The following is an 18,124-nucleotide window of genomic DNA, read 5'->3' on the forward strand; positions in this document are numbered from 1 at the left end:
ATTAGGAGGTTTTTAATCATGAAAACAAGTTAATATATGTAAGTAGACCTCCATAACTAACATATATGTGTGATACAAGCATTCTATGTCGCCTTTACGCAGAATAGTACAAACTCCAAAGATTGACCAAAAAACATAAAAATAATAATAATAATAGTGGGTTTTAATATCTTCTAGCGTAGTTAATGTAAGATTCAAAGCAAAGCAAATATGTAAAGGAAATTTAAGCAATAACTAGGTCTGCTCAGATGTGTTTATAGAAAACTACAGCATGGATTTTACACAGTGTGGTTAAAAAAGGATTTGTTGCTCAACCTAATTTAATAATCTACGTTCTATTAAAATTCTGAAGACCATTTTATTAAAAGAAACTATGCTTTGATGTTCCACATATGACAAGTAAAGATGAAGTGACTGTAACACATTACATCCTGTACATGTCTCTCTTTTTCCCCCCGTTTGTAAGACCAGGAGCCACCCCAAACAACCTTGAAAATCCTATTACAGTTCCTGGGTTTTTCAGCAGTGGTTGCCATGACAACTGTGCATTTTATTTCTGGCTCCTTTGAAAAAGTGTGAGAGATCACAGATCCTTAGCGTTATGTAAGACTATGTGCACCGTTCCAGGCTGGGGTTTCCTGCTGAAGAGAACTAAAAGCAATTAATTAAAAGGGAATAGCAGACACTCGAAGCGCTCCGACATTCTGTTTACTTTGCAGCTTTTAACCACAAACCGATAAGATGCAGGCTCTAATTGTCATGCAAAACGCTGAGCACTGCCGACAGATGCTTTTCATAACACTGCTCATTTTGCTGCATTTTGTTGTTCTGTCTGCTTACTGTGTTGTCCTGTGTCTGGGTGGGTCAGAGAAAAAAAAATGTGTCATTATCAAAATGTATGCATGTCTGTTAAAAAATAATATTGCTAGTGCATTTGACAACAGAATTTATTATACAGTTCTGGATCCATTTTAATGGTATTAGGAGTCAAGTTAAATTATTTAAATAAGCAGTTAATCACTACTGGAGAGGGATATGGGTATGTTTCTATTTAGTAAACAATATGAGCACAATGTTTCAACTTAGAAAATATCATAGCTTGTTTGTCTTGAATAACCATTTATTTCTTTTAACGATTTCTGGTAAATGACACAAATGTCTTCAATACAAAATTCAATCAATCTGAAAATGCCAATAGGAGACAGACATTGAACATTTTGACTTAAAATTAGGTTGAGTCTACATATCATGGAACATCAAGGATGTTCAGAGCTACTCTCTCTCTGACCATCTTCCTTTTCTCCCTTTTTCCACAACAGACCAGAAGTTTTCACCTTGGTCCCCGTCTCAAAAGTTCAATGAAGGCAGGCGCCTCCCTCTGGCCAGGAACATGAAGGGCTTATCGGGCAGCCGATCCCAGCACCAGATCCCTTTACCCCATGGCTTGGACTATGACCCTCATGTCCATGACCTTCATGCTCACCATGGCCCCGAGTCCCGCCACTCGTCCTACCTGCTCAGCCCCACAGAGAGCTGCCCCATGGACTTCCACCACCGATACTCGCCGCGCAGTTCCATCCACTCTGACTGCATGTCCCCTATCATGATGGCACCACCTGCCCCGTCTGACCACATGTCAAGCAGTACCTTCCCCAGGATGCACTATAGCTCACAATACTATGACTCAGCCACAAGGGACGACTGCGCTGCCATCACAGCCTCTGCCACTTCCCCCGCTGTCGCTGCTGCTGCAGCCGCGGCAGCTGCTTCCTCCCACCACGCCGGCACCAAGAGCAACCGCCTTCCTGCTAACCTTCTCGACCAGTTTGAAAAACAAATGCCTCTACACCGCGATGGCTTCCACACATTACAGTACCAGCGCACCTCCACCACCACTGAGCAACGTAGCGAGAGTCCTGGCCGCATCAGACACCTTGTTCATTCCGTCCAGAAGCTCTTCACTAAATCTCATTCCCTGGAGGGATCATCCAAGATGAATGGCACAAAAGGTGATATTGTCGGAGGTGGAGGAGGAACAGGAGGTTATTACCATCATGGCCACCACTCAACCAAACATGGTAGCAAGAGGAGCAAGAGCAAAGAACGTAAGCACCGCTCCGGAGGCTGGTGGAGCTCAGACGACAATCTGGATAGCGATAGCACCTACCGCACGCCCAGTGTCATGTCACGGCACCACGGGGAACACGTCAGCCACTGCTACCCAGATTCCATGCACAGCCATCACTTTGGAGACCTGTCTCTCAAGACCTCTAAGAGTAACAATGATGTCAAGTGCTCGGCCTGTGAGAGCATGGCCATGGCACCTGAGGGAAAATTCATGAAGAGGAGCTCCTGGTCGACACTGACAGTCAGCCAGGCGAAGGAGGCCTACAGGAAGTCATCACTTAATCTAGAGAAACCCATAATGCATATGGACCACAAGCCTTCATTGCGGACATGTCACTATCTGCAGGTATGGGATAGTTTGCTTTTTAAAATATACAGAACTTCAACATACACATATATTCACTTTTCTCCAGTGTTCGTTGAACCCTCCTTTATTTCAGTTTTGTCAGTCTAGCACAGGTGAGCAGTGTATTTTAACTGCTCTTTGAAACAAATACCATTAACCTTTTTAAAAGTTACAATATAATCTGATCATGCACAATACCATCTAGTGGTTAACATTTGTAACACACAGGATTGGGCACATGCAAGCTTGAGAGAGAGATAGTGTGTGTGTAGGAATGTTTTACATTTTATACAGTATATCACTGTACAGTCTTACTAATTCATTTCAAAGTTGTGACTAAGCTGAAAACTGAAGATTGAATGACAGTGGTGATCACATATTTTGCTTAGTGTGGAGGTATCATGAGTTAATGAGGTAATAAAATCAAAAACAAAATGTTTATGCTTATGGAAGGTTGAACAGTTGTTCAGATTACAACAGGCACTGGATTAAGGTTAAAATAATCACATATAATGGATAAGATAAGACTCTTTATGTTGTAGTGGTAGGTGGTAGTTTTAGTGTATGAAGCTAAAGTGTCTCTGGTTAATTAGGTCACATTTAATCAGGATTTTGTGAATAAAATTACTTTGTAGTGAGTAATTATGGATGCAAATTTAACGTACAGTAATGAGGCTGCCATTTGTTATAAGATGAAAAAAAATATAGCGATCTGCTGGGATACTTGCCATTGTTGAGTATTCCTTGTATTGTGGTGGACTGAAAGGGCAGTAAACCATGAAAATTACTTATCTACAATAACTGAGATCAATATTCACTCTTTCCCCATAGAGGCCATTCTGAATAAAATGCAGTGATTGATATATTGATTAGTTATCTTGCCAGAGAAACCTTTTGAATTCCACTTTTCTCTATGTAACTCTCTTGAGGACAATCACGATGGCTGCAAGAGTTTCGAGCCAATACATTTAACCAGGATTACCTTTTGTGTAGTCACCTCAGGGGGCTATTGTCTAGTAAGGTGCAGAGATCAATCAAGGGAATTGGTGTCATGGTTGAATACATTGAAATATAGGGTTACCTCAGGTAGAACACAATGTAGAATTAACACTGGTTTGGTGCTGAACAAGAATATATACAGTACAGTCAAATTTGTCCAGAGTTTGTGCATAATAGAAATTAATTAAGTATGAAACCGTTTTAAGGACCCTTATACCATTAAGCAGTGAACTAGTAAAGCCTTAAGTAATGTTTTTAAAAACACAATGAAAAGCAGTGTTGGAGGCCTTTAAATTATTAGTTTTTATTTTGAAAGCTTTAGGGGTACTTGAGAGGGTTTACTTACAAAATCTAACTTATGTGATGCAAAAAAAAAAGGTTAAATGAGAATAACTGTTATTAATAAAGTTGTATGCACAATGAAAAAATGCTATTATTTCATGGGCTAATCTGAGGTAGAGTTCTCAATGGGCCTGAAAATTCCAACCCGACCAGACACGTCCCGCGGGTCTTTAAGACCGAACCTGACCCGGCCCGACACACCAGCATTAACTGTCCGCCCGAAACTGGCCCGGCCCGAAATTGATCGAAGTGTGGTGGGTTTTTTTTGCAGCAGGAGACGGGCGCTGCTGCTGCTGCTGCTGCGTTAAGTTTTTTAAGTTTTTAATTTTTATTAATCCCCTTAGGGAAAGTATTCCTCTGCATTTTTGACCCATCCTAGAATTAGGAGCAGTGGGCTGCCACACTGAGTAAAACCTGAGTAGCGCCCGGGGAGCATTGCTCAGGGGTACCCCAGCCCTTTTTGGCCGGGTGGGGATTTGAACTGGCGACCTTCCGGTTACAAGTCAAGTTCCCTTTCCACTTGGCCACGGGCTGCCCAACTGGGTCCTCCGGCGGGACTTCACGTGCTGTTGTACTTTTTCATTTTGGTCAGTGGGCAGCATCCACGACTGGTTAAATTTTGGCCACAGGAACGTTACAGCTTTGTGGAGATCGGTTATAGACTCCCCCCCCCCACCAGTATGCATGCCGTTGACGCACGGGTGCACTCTCTGCAGTATTGTTGGCATTTTGCTGGAAGTGATGTCTGATTCATTCTGCCCATAGCAGCACATCATAAAAGCTCCAAAAATTACACTAACATCAAAAGTGTCGGGGGTTACGCACGCAGCGGCGTCAGGTCTGCCCTTCTGCATCAAGCAGGCAGTCAGATTTACTCTTCACCACACGTGAACAGCGATGATTCACAACAAACAACATATAATTTACAACCTGCAAGAAACGTGTTTTATTGGCGGAAAAAAGGAAGCCCGAGGCCCGACCCGAGCCGCCTCATTTGCGCATTTTTTAGGCCCAAATCGGCCTGAACCCTCAGGTCCGGTTGGGTTTGTAGAGCCGGCCTGACCCGTTGAGAACTCTAATCTGAGGCTTTTAGCTAATGCATACATAGAAACTAAAACACCCTACTCCAACTTCCCAAACTACTCAATATAAAGGTGATTAAAGATTTTCCAATAATAGCAACACACTGACAGGGCTGTCAGTGACTTCTGAACAGTTAATTTAAGTCAAGGCACACTGACATATTTGGGATATTCAGGGTCAAGTTTGTGCTTTCAAACTTTTGACCTCCCAATAACACTTTTCTCTCAGGGAAACGTGGCCTGAAATCCTGTCTTAGCCCATTATGAAATGTTGCTGCTTGAAAAAGGAATGGAAAGAGCTTCAGTAATTGGTCATTATTAAACTTCCTCAACCGCTCCTCCGAAGATGATGTATGTCTTCAACTAACATCGCATTTATTCTGCTGCAGCCTTTTTTTGCCACACTGTGTTCCTGTTAGGACTGGGTTTGTGCCACACACAGCAAGCAATGCAACATTGCAAGCATTCTGGCAGGATTTAGTTTTAAGCAAGCAATGTAATCAACTTTACAAACTACTGTGTTTTCTTTAGTAATGGCATAATGGATCACTTGACTTCTGAATGCATTCGTACATATGCTTAGAAAGGGAGAAGAGGCTTTGCCTGGTGTGTACTCTGTTGCTTTGATACGGAGTGCAGAGTCACACACAGAGACAAGGGTTGTTTGTATGCCACAGGGACAAACAGACTCTGTCAATACGGAGGCTCTCTCACTGGCATTTGACAAGTCTCTGCCTGCCCTACAGCTGCCATGAACACAGTCAGCGTGTCCATACTGAGAGCATTTATTCACTGCAGTAAAGGTGGAACAATCAGTTTACAAGCATTCTGGTCAACGCTCAGTGTTGTTATCCAGTTCTGTTTTTGATGCATCTGGGTGCTTAAGGTCACTAGTGATGAGGCCAGGTCTGTGTCGGTCAAGTTGTTGTTTTAGCAGGTGTCAAGTCTTTAAGCTCGCCCCCTAAGGTGAAACTAAATTATTGTTAAATATCTCAAGTCTATGTATTGAACGTGGATGGGGCATCTCTTAACGTAGCTTTCCCTGCCATAATCTCGCAGTAAAACTCCCTCTTCTTCGGCCAGGTAACTTCTACCCAGGTTTCCCTCATTCATTTGAGCAACGCCACTGCAAGGAGACATCAAGTAGCAACGCCAGGCGCGTGAAACTGGCTGGAACTGTTCACTTGCTAATGTCAAACAGTTAAAGAAAGGGCACAGCAACTGTCATATTGCAGCTAAAAAGCATCATTCAAGAGCTAAAAATGCAAAATTAGTGAATATATTAATACAATTTCCTCCCTTCTAATAATCACTGCAAGTTTTAAAAAGATTTTATGGGCAAAAATGTAATTTCTAAAACTTCTACATATCATTTCTTCCACTACCACGGCCACATCTCCTGTGTAAGCAAAATCTTTGATCTTACCAGGATTTAGCTGGGTAAACAAAGTCTAAATTACTAATGATTTGGCAAGTTCTCAAATTCTTGAAGCATGATTTGAAGGCAAGGAACAGTACAGTGGGTGTGTAGTCAATGCAAAGTGTACAAGGTCTCTGCAGTAATCCATAAAACATTTTGTATAGCTTCAATCAATCATACGTTTTTGCCCTTCCTTGCTTGAAATCTAGCCAGTGCAGTGCCCTCAAGTGTGATGATGATATTTCTCAGGCAAAATCAGCGAATTTGAGGAGATATTCTGGGGAAGAACCGTGTCTTTTGATGATGTGGCTATCTACTGTTATAACCCTAAAGAGTGAGCTGATGTCATCTCTATGATATACAATAAACAATAAAACAAATTTTGCCAGGACACTCTGTACTCACTGAGAGTGCTCGTCTATGACAAAATAACCAAACAGTCTTTACTATGTATTTAAGTACATGCTCCAGGTAAAATTACAGAGAGAGCTTTGAATAATAATCTGCATTCCTGTCAATGTTGAATTATCATCCAGCTAATTTGCCTGCACTTTCTTATTTCACTTACTATACTGTCAAAATCTGAACTCATCTGAACAATGCACTACAGTCTACAGTAACAATCACACATCTCACCACTTGAGCATCCAACTACATACTATGTGTAACACACTGCATCAGCCTTTTGTAGCTTTTTGTTTGATGTGTGGGATTTTTTGGGACACAAGTGTCTGCTACATGGTCTTACAAAATCACATCCTGCAGTGAGAAGATGCTTTATCCCATGTTTATATTGTTCAAGCAGCTATTTAATGGTAACTAATGATGGTGTAAAGCTGCTTGTTGAGGTGTCTCAAAGGCACATCTGAAGATTTTCTTTCAGGTGTAGCATCAAATGAGCAAACAACTAAGGCAATGGTAATGAGCTTGGGGGGATGTTACCATGAGCGATGGCTGCCTTGTTAACTACAACCCCAAACGATCATATATTTGGAGGAAAATGATTTATCTTTAATTTAGTGCCGTATTTAGGCCTGATTTATTACAGTTTCGAGATAAAAAATTTAAAAAATTCCTGCTTAGGTGAAAAACTCTCAGATGGGGATGTTGAGGCTGTGATGGTTCTCATGTAGTTTATGTTTGGTACATACCTTATTGTAGCCTTTTTCACATTAAAAAATATAAATCTTTTTAATGCACTTAGTATATCACAATGGGTAAATTAGAATCCACCATCTGTCAGAGACTAAAAATTCTATTTGTTGTCATGATTCAGTGTGCTGCCCTTCCCTTCTTTTATCAATAGCAGTGCTGCCCTCTGGAGAAAAATGTTGCCCACCCCTGTCCTAGATAATTAGAGGCCTGATTCAGAGCTGAAATATTATTATGTGCCTCTTTATGAAGTAAATAAAATGTATGAAAACACTCAATTCTATAACTTTTGTGTTGTCAGGTTTTGGCAGGTCGCAGAAGATTTTCAGAGTTTAAAAATGGGGCAAAAATGACATTTAAACATTTGGGAATGGCTGCTTTAGGCAAAAAAAGAAATGTAGAAATGGCTGCTTTCTGTAAAAACAGTTCAGTGATTGTGGCAGAAAACCAGGCAAGCTATAGTATATTATTGGATAAAGTGAGTAAGTGGAAGAGCGTTAAGGATAGCCCTGTGCTTCAGGCTGCCGTTTGAAGAGGTAAGGCTCCCGGTCCACTGGGACAAGTGCTGCAGCCGAACCACACAGCAGTGACTCACTGTGTTACTTACTACATACCTGATCAATAAGGTGCCAGACCATGTAGCTTGCGACACACTGCAATTGTAGCTTCCACATCTTTAGGGCGAGGAAACCACAGTGTTTGGGGAGGAACATCGATTTTAAACCCCATGAATCAATAAATATTAGTCAGTTTATTCTCAGGAAAAACTTAAACAAACACAGTGTTCTGAAAAAAATATAGATTGCTTAATTAATTGGAGGTAGTCTGTTCTGATTTCTAACACATCAAATTCTAATTAGAGCATGCTGGTTTTTACTACTTCAGGACTTGATTATGTGCAGACATTCACACTGTATAATTACTAGCACTTCATCCTAATACTGTTGTATTAAGAAGAGTCAGTGTTTACAGTTATAAGACAAAGAACACATGAAGCTGTTCGCCACATGATGTCATGTCAGTGATTATACACGATCATATACCATTTCACTCTGTTAATTAACCGTGTAGTAGGTTGTACACCTTCTTTCAGTCAAATCCTATTTAAGAGCTCACATGTTTCTGTATTAGCTGTTATATTGTGTCAACAATGACAGAGTGATTATTCAAAAGGCCTGAGGCTGTAGCCTTTGTGGCAACATTTGATGTGCAAGCAAAACAAATGCATCACTGCCAAGAGTGCATGAAATTCAATTAAGTGTTTTTTTCTAAAACTGCTTAAGTGTGCTCATGTTTTTGATATCCACTATGAGTGTTTTTCTTAAACATTGACTAGCTCAGTAATCCCACAGAGTATGATGGAGTTACTTCTAGAAATATACTGATAAATCTCACCCTGTACCTCCCTAAACATAAACACAATTAATATCATTCTTATGGTCAAACAGGAAAAGAATTAGAAGTAGAATTTAATAAAACTTGCCAAAGGTGTTTGAAAGAAAAAGAAAATACAGTGCACATAATAATACACGTATGTTTTGTTGTTGCACAGTACTTCTCTCTGTATTTAGGTTCCACAGCACATGGCTGCTTTTGTAAAAGGATGCAGGGCTCCTTGTTATTACCACCCACTTATCAAAAGATTACAGATGGGAAAAAGCCTTCCCTGATCCCCCACACACAGCCAGTCAGCATCAGGCTAATAAACAGCAGTTACACAGTTTTTGTGTTTATTTCAGACAAACTGCCTCTGTTGCTGTCGGACATATAAAGCCCACTGTGGAGCGGGGGATTTTACAAAGATTTAGCTAACTAAAGGAGAAGAAAATGTGTTAGGAGGAGGAAATAGTGGATAGCTTGAATCACTGTCATATGAACATTAGACACCGTCTGTCAAGTCTACTAATGTTTTTTTAAAGGCTTTGTTAGACTTCCTCCTTCACTTCAATTAAGCTACCCACCTTCACACACAAATAAACACATAGACTAGTGTTAACCAAGTATAAAAATGTACATAAGCGGTAAAAAAAAAGTCTGATCTTGAAGCGTAGAAACAACAAATATACACAATTCTGCTTCTAGTTTTCACTACCACAAGAAGTCAGTTTTGAACTCTTAACTCTTCCCTCTGACAGTTCAGCCTTTTGTCAGTTGATATTCATTTGTGTCATATTATATGCACATTACAAAAGATGAGACTCTCTGTATCCTTACTTTACTTAATCTGCCACCTTCATGACCCTTTACCATACATCTGAGCAATTGATAGAAGCCTGTAAAATCCAAATAACCTCAGCAAATGTGTTACCTGGTGGAGCATGGAAGACAGTTACTTCAGGTACAGAGGTGACTGCTAGTGAACTGCAAAGACATAACTGTGGTCTGCAGATGTCTAGATTAAGCAGGGGAGCTAAAACCTCAGATTAATTAACAGCAAACCTCATAACTACATTTCAGCACCATGGACAGCAACAGAGGCTGCTTTATTTTCATAACTACGGACAGAGCACAGGGAAGCCACCTCTTTCAAGGAAGGATAGCTATGACAGTTACTCACTCTCTCGCTTATTTGTCCAATTTGTCCAACTTTACTTCTATTAATCTTTGATTAATCAGATTTTCTGGAGTGATGTAAAATGTAACATTGTGCTGTTTAATTTGAGAGCTCAGGTTCAGAGAAGAATAAAACAAATGCAGAGCTTAAAAAACCAAATACATTTTCTGTACTTGTTTGGCTAAATTGGGTTTATTGTAGTAGTCAACCACAAATACTGACACATGGAAGAAATATCTTAGAGCATTATAGTTGTATTCTATCTATTGTTTACATCTTAATCTTGTTTAAATTTTAAAGCTTTGTATTGTTTACAAATCAACTGGCTGCATGAGAATGCTTTTGAGCAGTAGAATTCACTTTTCGTGGGAGCTTCTTTGTGTTTTAAGTCAATCTGTTTGACGCCATCTTGCTTACTAGCACAATGTCGCTAAATACCTCTACACTGAGAAACACATTAAGAGCTGTGTGGAGCTGATGGGCTTAATAAGCATTGTATGAAATCATTTGACAGTGGTTTGAATCCAACAGACATTTGTATTTGAGTTACTCACTACAGTTTTAAGCCTTGATTTTAACACAGGTGTGTTGTATTCCACAGGTGCCCCAGGATGAATGGGGTGGATACCCAGGCGACAAAGACGAGGAGATCCCATGTCGGCGGATGCGCAGCAGTAGTTACGTCAAAGCTATGGGAGAGGTGGATGACGAAAGTGGCGACTCGGACACCAGCCCTAAAACCTCTCCACAGAAGGCCATTCGGTCGGATGCGCTTGTACTTAAATCAGCCATGCATAGACCCCACTTAGACTCCCACCGGTAGGTCTGGTTTCTTTTAAACTCAATAATTTATTTTAAAAAGGTATTTGGTAGAATATATTCTCCATAAAGCTTCAGAATTAGTGACTGCTTCAACATCAAAGAAACATTTTTGCATTGTGTTCATCTAAAATCTAGACAGGAATTGGGTTTTGTCGCAGCTAAAAGGCATGGGTACATTAGAATTTTATCAATATTTCTTATCAATACCAATTCTTATCAAGACTGTTATTCATACTTGTTGTTTGCAGTACCAGAAATGTCAGCTAAAGCATTCAAACACACTGTGCTGCCTCGTGTTTCGTTGGTTTACAAGTTTTTACCCGCTTAGTTGCAACTACATTTTTAGACATGATGTAAGTCACTTATTTTCCCTGACTGTACAAAGGGGCCAGAATAGTTGAGGTTATCTTCACTGTGTTACACATTTAAAAATGCACACTAACACATGCTCATACAATCACAGTGGCAGCACAACATTTGGGAATGGCTGGAATGCAAATTGAGAGGGAAAAAGTTTCACTGATTTGCATGTTTGAAAGTTTGAAAAATTTAATTCAGTGTTTTAAGTTGAGGCACCAAAGAACTGCATTAAATTGGTTTCCTTTCCTTCATTAAACCTTTTCAATTCACAGCCTCAGAATTTTGTTTCCATAAATCAAAACCATTTAACACAGACTCAATGCATCGTCTATATGCTGTCAAAGGAAAATTGTTTGCTGATGCAAACATTTTTTTTTTTACTCTGCTCCCTTCTCTGAGAGATGTGAACAGGTTTAACATTATTTGGTGATTCTAAGTAAAGCTGCAAGACATCAAAATAAGAGGAGCAGTTTTTGTTATTGTTTCTTACATAATCTTATACCAGTTTGGACTGCATTAGGGTGGACTAGCTTTTTTTCCCCGACATTATTTACTTGCTCTTGAGCTGCTGTTGTCTAAGTATTTGATCCATGACTGTTTCATGAGATGAGTTTAAGCAGTGCTCTGCTGAGCATTTCAGTAATGGGGTTTGTTTGTGACCTTTTTCATCTGCTAGTTCAATATTTGCACAACATCTCGCATGGGCACTGTGCCTCATTTTATCACAGTGTTACTGACACGTTTGCAGCAAAACTATCCCATTTATCCAACGTGAATCTCTAGAAATACGGCTTAAATGTCCAGTGTGTAAGAAGTAATGACATCTAATGAGGTGAGACAATGAGGTTGTCCATTCTGGCTGCTGTAGAAACATGGTTGCCACAAGATGGTGGCATTTGCCTCAAATAAATGTAAACGCTCAATTGTTTTTAAATTGAAGGAATTATACACTTGTACAAATACAATTTTGGGACACATATTCAATTTATTCTCCAATAAATCCTCCTACATGTTACACACTAGACCTTTAAATGTGCCTGGGGTGGCTGATATGTTCAACACGCGATTTGTAAATATTAAGTGAACAATAATCAGTGTTTCTGCAGTGTTCAAGACACCTGTAAAATAACAATATAGTATAGTCAGTGGACACCACATTGTAAATTAATGAATCCTAAACAGGAAGTCAAATTTGTCAGTGTACTTTGTAATCATCTCTCTGCATGTATCCATTTCCTGGTGACTGTTTGTTTCCAGGCTGTGTTGCTTTAAGATATAGCCAAATTCTGAGAACATGGGGAGGCGTCATGCGTTTGTCTACCCTACTGCCACTCAGTGCTATTTTTGTTACCGTCATCTCAGTGGGGTTCTGATCACGTCTGCTTTTGTTCACAAACAAATCAGCCCTCTGTTTTTTTCCCTGCTTCTGGCAGGGAACATGATAATCTCTTATTACTGCAGCTCCTAGCTCTTATTATTTCTATACACATGCACTTTGTAGTTTTGGAATCTTATGAGCTGTTTTCTCATAAGATGCAGAGAGGTAGACAAGATGCTAACGACTCCAATCATTAAAAATAGTGCAGTGTTGATGCCGATTGTTCAGATAATAGCATGAGGAGATGAGTCATTATCACTTTGCATAGAAAGTCATACCAAAGAGAAGACACAGTATGTTCCTATATTCATCCAGAACAGTTTTTTCCAGTATTGTCCAGTGGTATAGATTTTGATTTGTGCGATTGTGTCCATCCCTCTGTCCCTTGTTCAGCCAGGGCTACCAGTTGCAAACCACAAGAGAAATGCGGCCCCACCCTAGTGTCACACTGGACCCTGCCACCTTTCATCCCCCGCCCTTCCGATCTCGCAACCAGAGCTACATGCGCGCAGTCAGCACCCTCAGTCAGGCTAGCTGCGTCAGCCAGGTGAGTCCTAAACATCCACTGCACTGACACAAGATGAGAGAGTTTATGATGAGCTGTTTTGTATGTAGACGCTAAGAGTTGAGGGCATTTGAGTGAAACATTCATACAGTAGGTGTCCATACTGGAGGTCCACAGCTGATTATTTAATAGCTATAGCCTTACATGAATAGAAAAAAACACATTTGTGCAGTTTATGGTTGATTTAATCAATAGCATATATAAGTTCAACAAAGTCTAATGTTATATTGGAAGGACTATGGACAGTCTGGATTTTGATTTGGACCAATGACGCCTGAAACTGGCCACTTAATAAAACTATTCATCACTCTCCTATTATTGTGCCATGCCAAATAGTTAGCGAACAACAACAATACTAAATTCAGGCATTTGTTTTTTGATAAACCAAGTTTGTTTTTCCTGGAATGACGACTAATGTTTAGAAGTAGATAACAGGGCCAGAAATACGTCTAATCTTATATCAAATACCAACCATTTCAGGAATCATCCCATTTTCATACCCTGCTATAACACTATACAGTTGGATCAATTGTGCAAGTCCGTTTTGGACCTCCATGGTGGCAAAAGACGCGGCTGCTACAATGAGAAGATCCATGACACAACCAGCAACCAAGTCTCTGTATGGAGGAGTAACACGAATTTTCAAGATTTTATCCAAAACAAGGGTTGTACATTCAGATTACTCCTGTAGGTGCTAACACTCAGCTTACTGTTAATCATTATCATAATGATAGACAAGGGCCTTAAAAATACTGAAACACAAATTTAGAATGTTTAACACTGAAGTAAGAAAAGGATGTGATTAACTGACTACATCAAGTTTCAGTACACAAATGTGAACATATATTACAGACAGGATAAGAAGTTATAATATATTATAACAGGCATTACTGCATGGATTTGTTCAATAATCTTGGCATCAACAAATATTTAATCTTTTATCAGCTACACTTAAGATTCTTCCTTAGAGACTTTTTAGAGTGTTTTTTGAAGTTTCCAGGTAGTAAAAATAAAATGCAGTGTAGAGCATAGTACATCTATGTTTCAGGGTATGTGGTAACATGAATGCTATATAACAAAAACTGAATTTTCTGATTGTTTCTGTTGACTTCTGCCTTTTTTTTCTAATTTGATCTTGACATTTATTTAGTTTAAAGGTCGGAAGTGACAGTGGCATTTCCTTATGCTAACACTCCTTCATATTTGCTGTGCAAAGGGGAAGAATCAAAGTGAGAAAGAGAAAGGACGAGGAAAAATTAAGGACTGCTATTCCTGTTTTTGTCTCTCAGGTGAGTGAGACTGAGATCAATGGCCAGTTTGAGTCAGTTTGCGAGTCCGTTTTTAGTGAAGTAGAATCCCAGGCCATGGAGGCCTTGGACCTGCCTGGTTCGTTCCGAACTCGAAGCCACAGTTACCTCCGTGCAATTCAGGCTGGTTATTCCCAAGATGACGACTGCTTGCCTTCAATGACATCCTCCACTGTCACTTCAACTCTCAGATCCACAACAGGTAAAAAAAAATCCCCCCCCTAAATGAGAGAGGGCTTAGACTACATATCCTCATACATCCTATACATGCGCACAAACTTGACATACCTACATATGTACAGTGGGGAACCCTTGAGCTTCAGAGATGCCAGGCTGAATAATCCCAAGTTTTCTTTGGAAGCTACGGTGTGCGTGTGTTTGTTTTTGCCTCTGCATTCTCACAGTTTGTTTAGATGGATTTGCTTGTACGTTACTTTGCACGATTCATGCATCATTAGCCGAGCTTCTGGTTGGTAACTTGTGGCGTTGCCAAACTGTAGACTGGGATAAGGGTGGGAGGGGCCGCATTGTTTTCAACACCCAGATGGCGACACGCTCACAGCACATATTATCACAACACAGTACAGCCACATCACATGGCATGCCTGAGAGGACTAGGCCCTACCATGAGCATGTTAAAACTGTGGTGCTATATAAGTGTTGTGCGAGGCGTGTGAGTTGCTAAGGAAGAGGTCAAGTCCTAAACGGGCCAGGGGGTAGGGGAGTGGCAGGTTTTTGAACTATTTACAGCACTGTGCAAAAATCCTAGGATTTCAACATTAGATTTGTTGGTTTGGTAATGACCATACAGTATAATTACTTCTCAATCACTTCATTCAAACACATCCAGAAAATAGGAGGGGCAGATATGCAGTTTTAAAATAACAAATGATTTAGAAAAAAGAGCTTCTACAGGTTAGCAAGTATCACACTTGTACAATACACACAACCCTGGCTCTCTAAAACCTGGAGTGGAACCCTGTTACTGGTAAAACCTGTGTTTGTCATGTGGACAAATACCTGTTGTGAAAAACGTCTGTTAAGGCAGGTTTATTCAAGACATGCTTGAGCATCACATACACGTGTTGTACGAGTTAAACTCATTGACAGCTTGATAAAAATACATCACAAGCCTTCAGTCACATCATTTCAATTCAAGTTCCAATGATCACGCATCATAAAAACAGCAAAGCTGGTTTGGCCATAAGACTTTTGCACAGTGCTGTATGTTGAGAGGATACACTGGACAAGCCTTCCGCCTGTCCTCCCCCTGCTCTGTTGCACCGACACATAAGCAATTGCTTTGCAACTGACCTTGTAATTGATCTCGTTAAATAAAAAACGCAATGTAACCAACTTAAGGTAAGTCAAAAAATCTCTAAACGACCAGAACACAAACACACACTGGTTGCACAAAGGAACTGCCATCTGATGACATATTCCTAGCATTTGACAAGGACAAACTTCACTTGGTATTACTAAGTATTGTTGTGTTGTGTTGCATGAAACTCAACTTTGTAAGAGGTTATAACAGTACTCTTGTTTAAATCATTGGTGTCTTTGTAAGTTTCCAATTGGGCAAACCTAATTTACATCATCATATTTCATTATTATTTATAATTATGTACGAAAGTCAATCTAAACTCATGGCTCTTTATTTATGACTCAATTAGATACTCATTTGAGCTATACTGTATATGCTCCTTTTTTAAATTGAGCATGCAAGGATTATAAGGTTTTGTGCAACACAGTGCGAACAAAATCAGCATTTCAGGTTCTTTGTGCAAGCAGAGTCTTTGCAGTAACTCCCTCATTAAGTGCATTTGGTGTTTGCCTGCAAGAGTAAAGCTATGAACCCTATTGAAACATTTTTCTATAATTATGTGGATTTTTTTTGTATATACTATGCCCTGGATTGATACTGTTTTTGTATACTTTTCTGTCAATTTAATATTGGAGACATTATGCACTTTTACTCATTTTGTGGGCTTTGTTTTCCTGTTCAATCTGGACTTTTGTTTTTGGAATCCTCTCCTCTTTAATTGGGTCTACATTGACAATTTCTGCTGTGACACAAGTACCGAGGATAAAGAAGTGTTCTCCAATCCCACCGTCTTATTTGCTGAACTCTAATTATTTAGCTCTTTGCTCCAAATCTGTCAGCTTGATATCATCTAAACAACCAGTTGATGGTAAAATATATTGTGAATTTGTATTTTAAGATTGGCAGGATGCTTCAGTTATAATATGTTAGAGCATATAGCATATATGGTGATTAGTTTTTCACACTTTACTGTGAACTTCCAGTTAAGAGATTCTACAAACAATATTTCTCCTTTTGTGTACTCTTTGAACTGTTCTGGGGGATTAGTGGCCTTAGAATTAAATGAAGTAACTTTGCCAGTCTATCTTGGCTAAGCAAAACATTGATTCGTGAAATCCATACTAGTTTTTTTACTGATTTGTAAGCCTAATGAACCAAACACTGTGTGAGGCTAGTGGGCCCTTGAGTGGGGAAGAGATCCCATGATGCTCCCTAGGGCAGACGAGCAGCAAACCCCTCTCCATTTGACCATCCATCTCTTGAAGGATAACCAGGGGGAAAGAACAACTGGAGGCATCAGTGATGATTGTTGCAGGTATTTTAATGTTGACACGCATACATATATCTATGTATATGTGTGTTTTTGCACTGCCTTCTCTGTAAAAAAAAAAAAAATAGATATGCAGGATTTTAAATAATATAGTTGGTAGATACATCTCATTATGTTCTCCTTGTAGAAAACGGTTCCAAACAACTCACAAAACCTCAGACACTTTGTTGTTTTTTTCTTCAAACCACCTTCAAATTGTTGACAATAATGAATGTGCTGCTGGCTTATGTGAGTTGTTTGTCATGTCACTATTCTAAGTGTTCTCAAACCACACAGAATGTTTTCACATCGCAACCATAAAATAGCACTGAATGTTATCGCATCGTCTCCAATCATGTCTGAGAGCAGCGACTGTCTGCCATACATGTGTGGAATTTATTTTTCTCTTTCCATGAAAATTTGACTTCTTTTAAAAAGCCACACAAGGCAAAGTTTAAACCTTTGAATTGAGTTTGTCAGCTGTCTTTGACTGTGGGATTGCAGCCTCTTCCTGGTGCAGCCCTGAAGGGGGGAGTCACCCCTCCCCTCACTGGGTTACTTACTCCATAGGGTCTGATCTGCCACCTTGGACCTAATATGTTCAATAGGGTTCATATCTGCTTCTTAGCCCACTGGGTTGTGATTCCTTTACTCCCTTTGCATCTTTTCTTTTGCACAAAATGGCAGTAAAGTTAAAAAAAAAAAAAAAAAGTTTTTCATTTTGAGAAAAGGGTTCTCCAAAAATGGATTCATCGTTTTGATAACAACTGATGCATTTCGTGTTTAATTCCACTCTGCTGTGCTGTGCAGTGAAAAGATGGAAAGAAGCCTTGAGATGACTGAGAAGGCAGTGTAAAAACATTGTGAAAGGCCTACAGTATGTGAGTTTAATGACAATCCTTATCTTCTTTAAAATTAGGCTCAGCATGAACATATTAAATAGGTCTGTCCTGGTACTGGCTACTTTGAACTGACCATCTAGGTCATTATGGATATTTTTGTTAAATAAGTTATACTTGAACACCAAATATACTGTA

At 39.7% G+C, this 18,124-nt stretch overlaps 1 protein-coding gene across 5 annotated transcripts in view; it reads left to right on the plus strand.

The window, feature by feature from the left end:
- dlgap2b (discs, large (Drosophila) homolog-associated protein 2b) overlaps window positions 1-18,124 on the plus strand; it is a 93,982-nt gene that overhangs the window by 51,512 nt on the left and 24,346 nt on the right. For 4 of the 5 annotated variants that reach the window (XM_058613086.1, XM_058613088.1, XM_058613091.1 and 1 more), the window contains 4 exons: window positions 1,320-2,473; window positions 10,624-10,841; window positions 12,976-13,129; window positions 14,437-14,656. In XM_058613086.1, coding sequence (XP_058469069.1) covers window positions 1,320-2,473; window positions 10,624-10,841; window positions 12,976-13,129; window positions 14,437-14,656 — 1,746 coding nt within the window. Of the gene's footprint in view, window positions 1-1,319; window positions 2,474-10,623; window positions 10,842-12,975; window positions 13,130-14,363; window positions 14,657-18,124 lie in introns of all 5 variants that reach the window. The other variant, XM_058613090.1, reaches the window with a different exon arrangement.

The sequence above is a fragment of the Solea solea genome, chromosome 17 (genome assembly GCF_958295425.1).
Source record: "Solea solea chromosome 17, fSolSol10.1, whole genome shotgun sequence".
Taxonomy (NCBI): Eukaryota; Metazoa; Chordata; class Actinopteri; order Pleuronectiformes; family Soleidae; genus Solea; species Solea solea.